The 6,580-nt window shown below is 38.4% G+C and overlaps 1 protein-coding gene across 1 annotated transcript; it reads right to left on the reverse strand.

Moving 5' to 3' along the window:
* Positions 1-412: 412 nt before the first annotated feature.
* ARL4C (ADP ribosylation factor like GTPase 4C) lies at positions 413-4,369 on the reverse strand. Its single transcript, XM_032212488.1, has one exon. It carries the CDS (start codon positions 3,858-3,860, stop codon positions 3,282-3,284), a length of 579 nt encoding a protein of 192 aa, XP_032068379.1. The 5' UTR covers positions 3,861-4,369; the 3' UTR covers positions 413-3,281.
* Between the last annotated feature and the right edge of the window lie 2,211 nt (positions 4,370-6,580).

A 6,580-nucleotide genomic window follows, 5' to 3' on the forward strand; every position in this document is an offset into this window, starting at 1 on the left:
AGTCATATTTTAAATTAATGCTTGGACTTAACTGAAGTGTAGTTAGTTTTCTGTAAAAGTTCAACAAAGTGTTTCAGGATTTTAAAACCTGAATAGTCAAACATTTCACAAATAATTCACAGTGAATATTTTTCTTTGAAAGTATTCACATTGCACACTAATGTGGTTTGCTTTGGCTTAGCTTAGTATACAAAGCCCAAAACTGAGGTTTATCTTCAGAAACCTTGTGGGAGGGACAAGGCAAGATCAAAAAGCTATTCGTGTTAAGGAATCTTCCTCTGTTATAGTTCAATGTTTTTACTTCATTAAATGATTTTGGGTTTGCAGACTCTTGCATGCATTACAAAAATAAGATAATAGGACCAAAGTACAGTAGAATGAAAACAACACTATCCAGAAATGTTTTGTTGGAATACTTTAATTGGTGTATCATGAAGAAAATGAGACTAGTGTCTTGTAGTATTTGATAACATTCTCCAAACATTATTAAAGAGAACAAAATACTTAAACTAGGACAAATCTGCCTTAGAAATGAGACTTACGCAATATTTTAAAAGCAACATTTTAAACCATCATATATCTTCAGGTATTCTCTTTTGCTCAGATAATTCATGAAGATACTAGCCAGGATTATTTTTGAACAGTAGAAGAAAGTCTGACTTTAAAAATAATATGCATGGCAGTGTTTCTAACTGTGTGTAACTCAAAATGATCAAAAAATTTTTGCTACCAAAATTAATCCACTAAAGACACTGGCATATTTAACACCTAGTATGCCTGGCAAGACCTAACTGCGTTAATTTAACACCTGTACAACTTGATCTGACAAAGCAGAATAAACTTGTTTTTTTTAATATTTGCAAGAAATACATTTTGTGAATGAAAAAGAATCCAAAACCATATCTGCCTTCTGATACAATTTGATTATGAACAGCAATTCCTAAACCATATTGTAAAACTGACAGCATTTGGCTTCAAAATTGGATTAAATATATTATTTCTCTTTCTTTTTCAGGTATGAGGTAACAAACATGCCTGAGAATTGTAAGTGGAAGAAATTAACCAATTAAAAAGCAATACTTTAAACAATGGGACCAGCCCACTCTGGGGATTAGTGAACAAGTCTCCATTCATGTAAATAAATTCCTCAAGCATGTAAAGAAATTGAATTGCAGCAGATGCCAATGTCATGGCAGGACTCCTGTACTGTTTACAGCTGCATTGCAAATATTCAGTAACTAAAGCTGTAGTAAATATAAAAATGCAGAGAAAAAAGTGGCAGTAGTTCTGGTTTCTCATAATAATCTGATACAATATAGCTGGAAGAGGAGAGAGGTCTTTGCATTCTTAAAAAAGGGTTGCCTAAAAGAATTAATAGAAAATCAACTGATTGGAATGTGTTGTCAAATATAAGCTTACATTTATCTGTTGCTCTTTCTAGAACGCACATGATTTCATCAAAAAGTAGCTAATCCACCTCTTAGAAACTGAATCATGGATGTAACTCTAAAATAAGAGATTGGGCCTTTCTGTCACAAAGACTTTACAATTAGCTGAAGAATTAAAGTTGTCAAACTCTTTATTTTACTTTTGGGATATCATCTCTCTGCACAATTCTATATTCTTTAGATATGGGTTTTCTTCCAAGGAGGTCAATATTACTGACTCAATTAAAACCAAGTCCATGTTCAATAGGTCTTGCTCCCAAATAAGCCTATGTAAGACTTTAGCTTTAGAGCTTGATATGCATCCTTATTCACATATAAATACCATAAATGAGGTTTGCTTTTATTATATAATAACATAAAAGAGTTAATTCCTAATAAATGTATGTAATTGGATATAATTCAACTGGGTAGACAAGTACAGATTGTATTATTACTGCAAGTATTCATAAAGAATGCCAATTTCCCTGTACTTTTAAAATTAATATTAACATAGTGTTGTTAATGTCTGCCTCTTACTATATTCTTGACAATCATAACAATGAACCATGGATTTAAACAGGAAGGTTAATTTATTAGACTGGGGATTTTTCTCAGCTGAAAGTTTAGAATGTCCTTTTGGTTCTATATCTTTTATTTTCTATACCAAATCAGACAAATCTGAATTTTCCTTCACTGCTATTCACAGTTGCAATCCTTTGGATTATAAAAGCCATCAAATTATAAAGTAATAAATTAAATTATGAGTCACATTGTTTGATTGGATTAAATGTTAGAAATACAATATGTCCACAGTTCAATGTTACAAAGACATGGTATTTTTAAAAAAGTTGTTTAGTGGTTATTGCTACAGTGCGTAGACTTATGAAAAGGTAACATTTTCTAATGTTGCTTAAAGTAGCACCAAGAGGCAGCTACTGGTCACAAATGATCCAAGCAGTTTTTTTAATTCAAGTGCATCAACACACCAACTTAGTTCTTTAATATAGGAATACATAACATACACAGCCCTCTTTACCAATTTTAAAAACCCATCCAAAAGACAATACAGAAAAAAAAGAAAAGAACAGTTCCACCCACTATGTATATCCTTACACTCAACTGAAATGACAGGGAACATAGGTTACTTCCCTCCAAACACATAAAAATTACTCCAGGAAGTAGCCCAGCCTCATTTGTTCAGCAATTTCATACTTGCTGATCTTGGTAACAGCCACACACAACAGATCATAAACATCTTGGTAACTTTGTTGTAGGGCTGAGAAAGTTTTCCACAAGTGGTTCATATAAAAGCTGTATTTTTAATGCACATTTCCCCTTAATCACAGCATTTTTCCCATCGAGCAATGTCTAGATCTTCATGCACACACATCACCATGTAGTAACATCCTGAGATGGCAGCACAAATCTTAATTTGAATGGAACAGGGACCTGCCCTGACACATCAAGCTTTACGATTTTTCTCTCCCACTCATAGGAATTGTCCAAAGAATTAGGGAAGCGTCTTGCATATTTGTAGTTCACAAGGTCAGAAGCAACTGATAGGAAAAGTTTCTGCCTTCTAGTCCTGCTAGAATATTATGAAGAGGCCTTCTCTTATCCCACTGGCTCATGGGGCCTGAGAGCAGGATGGAAGTGATAGGCTGGCATGCATAGATCTGACCAGCATCCCAAATGGTAGTCAGCACAATGTTATCATCTGAACTTGTAAAAAAATCAGCATATTTGAAGGACTCTGTGATACTATGGAAAATAATATAAACACCGGCATCCTTAACTAATACTTCAAACTAGCAAGTCATACTATGATTCTAATGGAATGCACTTTCTTCTTGCCTATCGTTTCCTTTTCTGCTTTAAGGATTTTCTGCGCTTGAGAATCATCTCGTACAGTTTGTCCATACCTTCTGTGAGACCCTCACCAATGATCGCACAGGCTGGTTGTATATGGTAAGTAGTGGATGGAGTTAGCTCATGAAGAGCCAACTGTTTTTCTATTTCTGCCACAGGCAAAGATTTTGGCAGGTCTTGCTTGTTGGCAATCACTAATAAGGGAGTGCCTTGATTCTCTGCAAACTTGGTGACTTTGTGCAGCTCTGTTTTGGCTTCTTCTAGCCTGTCCACATCAACAGAGTCCACCACGTAAATGATACCATCAGTGCAACGACTATAGGATTTCCACAGAGGCCTCAGTTTCTCTTGCCCACCTACATCCCAAAAATGGCAGCTGATGCCCTTTGCAGTTCCATTGCTTAGCTTGATTTTTTCAGTGTTGAAGCCAATGGTAGGCACCGTATTGACAAATTCGTTGAATTTAAGCCTGTAGAGCACCGTGGTTTTGCCTGCAGAATCCAGACCCAACATGACAATGTGCAGAGACTGAAAGGCAGAGATATTGGATGAAATGTTTCCCATGGTATTGATGGGTGACTCAGCAGCAGAAAAATCTTTGCCAATTCCGTTTAAGCTCCTTTCCTTGTTAGTCGGTATTAGATCCTTAGGTTGCGATTTTAAAATGCACACTCACCCGCAGAAACCATTCCAGTTACGCCGTGGAGATCAGCAACAACCCGGATCTTGCAAGAGAGAAATCGCGAGACAGAGGAGGGGGTGGAGAAGCAATGATCAGCTCAAGAGCCCACGATTGCCGTGATCGCGCCGCCTGGAATAAGGATCAAGCAGCAAAGGCAACTTCGAGGTGTGGCAGATTGTTCAGAACCGCAGAACAAAGGTGGTTCTCCGTACAAATCGTTGCTATTTTTCGCCTAGGTAGAAAAAGAGCTGAGTTTTCTTCTGGATCAAATGTTCAGATGAAAGGGGAACTGCCTCCTTCCCCGCGGACTCATTCATTTTCAGGCAGGAAGTGGCGCCCTCCTTTTAGGCCCACCTTCTGGCGATCTGCCTGGGAGGAAGCCCCAATAGGACCTCCCCCCAAAGCTTCCAACGTAGCAACTGCAGCTCAATCAATCAAAGCCCTGCGAAGTGAGCAGGGGAGAAGGAAGGGAGGAGCTTTAAAAGGGCAACGGTACGAGGGTGGGGCGGCGAGAAATGTTCTTCTTTCGAGACCCCCGCCCTCCTTTCGCCTTGTTTTTCCAGCCCTCTTTCACTCGATCAATCACTGCTTCCTGTAAATTGGTCTTTGGTAAATTGGTCTTTGGATAACTTCTTTTCCAGATGCGAAATACGATGAAGAACATCGCTTGGTTTGGTTTGGAAAGGGGTCGCGTGTGCCTGGACCGTACCATTTTAGACTACGGGGGAAGTCATATTTTCTAAAACTCCATATAATATAGAAATACAATTCTGCCTTTAAAATATATCAGTACGTTCAAAAGAACAAACAGAAATGTGAAATCTTATGTATAGTGTGATCAGAAACAGTACATTCACGCTTTAGACGCCGGAAAGGGTCTAATAGTTGAGTGCATGACTTCCCGAATCTGATTCTAAAAGATCTCATCGTGGCTCTCTGAAACCGGAGGGCCCAAAGACCCTTAGGCTGCCTCCATCCAGTAAGATAAAAATGTTCTCCAGCCCCCATATTGTCTGTATGCTTTTAGTTGGCTCACACCCATTCTCAGTTTCTCCAAGGCTAACAATGCTGATCCTCACCCAGCCTTCCAAGCTCACTAACACGTCATGCTTTCAGCCAATTTTCCTGCCTGGAAAGATAAAATTCCTTAGAAGGAGAATCCACCTGGTTCAGTTCCAAGCCTGGAGAAAGGCACTGGAAACAACATGGAGGCTGATTGGAAAGATGGTTTATTCAACAGAACCAGAAAGACAGTTCTGGGTCAGCTGAACGGGTTGAATGAATGGATGGATCTTTAAAAGGTTCTATATGACTTTGAAGTTTGGACTGTTTTGGGTGCAGTGCAATGAAGGGACCTGTGTTCTGAAAGGGTGTTAATCTTATCACTGCTTTTGTTAGCTATCAAACTTTGCTACAAGCAGTTTCAAACTATTCTGTCTTGAATGGATTTCTGCTTGCAGTATTTGCTTTGCTTATGAATATCTAGATATTTGTCTTCCTCTTTCAATAAGCTCTTTATCTCTTAAGTGCTAGCATCTGCTGTGAGCTATTAAGAAAGGCTTGGGTGCTGCTTCCTGCTTCTAAAAACATGTTTTTCCATTTCTCCTTTAGGGAAATATAATATTTTGTCTTTTTTAATAGTTCCTAAAATATTTCATTCTTGGGGTGGAGTGGGGGGCTTCACACAAATTGAAAGAAGAATTATGCGTGCAAATGAGTTGCTAGTAATGTGGATTCATAAGTGTATCAATATGATGAATTTTCAGGCACAGACAGAAGGGAATCTGCTATTTAGTGGAAACTTACTGAATAGAAAAACAACCCTGCCAAAAAACCTACAGTGGAAATGGTAGCATAAAGGGAGGATGTAAGATAGTTCCAGTTGCACTTCCGTAACCTTTGGAAGCCTGATCTGGAATCTCTGCGGCCAGCTCCAACCTCTCCCTGTTGGAGGGTCCAATTTCGGACCATAGCCACCCTGAAGGGGGGTGAAGTAAGGTGGGACCGCCTGGCAGGTTGAGGAGAGCCACATCTCTCCTGGGAAAGCCCCCTCATCTGAAGACAAGGAGCAGCGGCAGCCAAAATGGCTGCCATGAAGCTGGGGACAGTCTGAATACCCAAGACTGTGCTGGAGCGGAGAAAGTGAATGAAGTGTGATCTGGGTGAGAAAATATTTTTTATTGGAAGTTGACCCCAGAAATCCAAGGGGGAAGCATATTTAAAGCTATTTGTTGAAGCTGCGAATGGGCACAGAGGAAAAATATCTGAGAATTGAAGAAGGAAAAAAAATGTTTTTTAAATAATAAATAGAAACTTGGTTCCTCAAAGCTAAAAGACATGGTATTGAGAGCATTTTAAAATGCTGGAATTAAAGTCCCAAATTTCTCTTTACAAACATTGCTCAATTATTGGATTTATAATTTAAAAATAATTTGAATAATTGAAAAAATAATTGAAATCAGAACTGTTAACAATATCGCAGAGAGGTTGAAGCAGACAGAAGTGGGAACACCATCTGCTGACAAAAAGAAAAATATGCACACTTGGAAATAACTATTCAAAAAGACTGGAAATATCAGTTAGATACAGACCTCTAAGACCA

Source organism: Thamnophis elegans, chromosome 3 (assembly GCF_009769535.1).
Source record: "Thamnophis elegans isolate rThaEle1 chromosome 3, rThaEle1.pri, whole genome shotgun sequence".
NCBI lineage: Eukaryota > Metazoa > Chordata > Lepidosauria > Squamata > Colubridae > Thamnophis > Thamnophis elegans.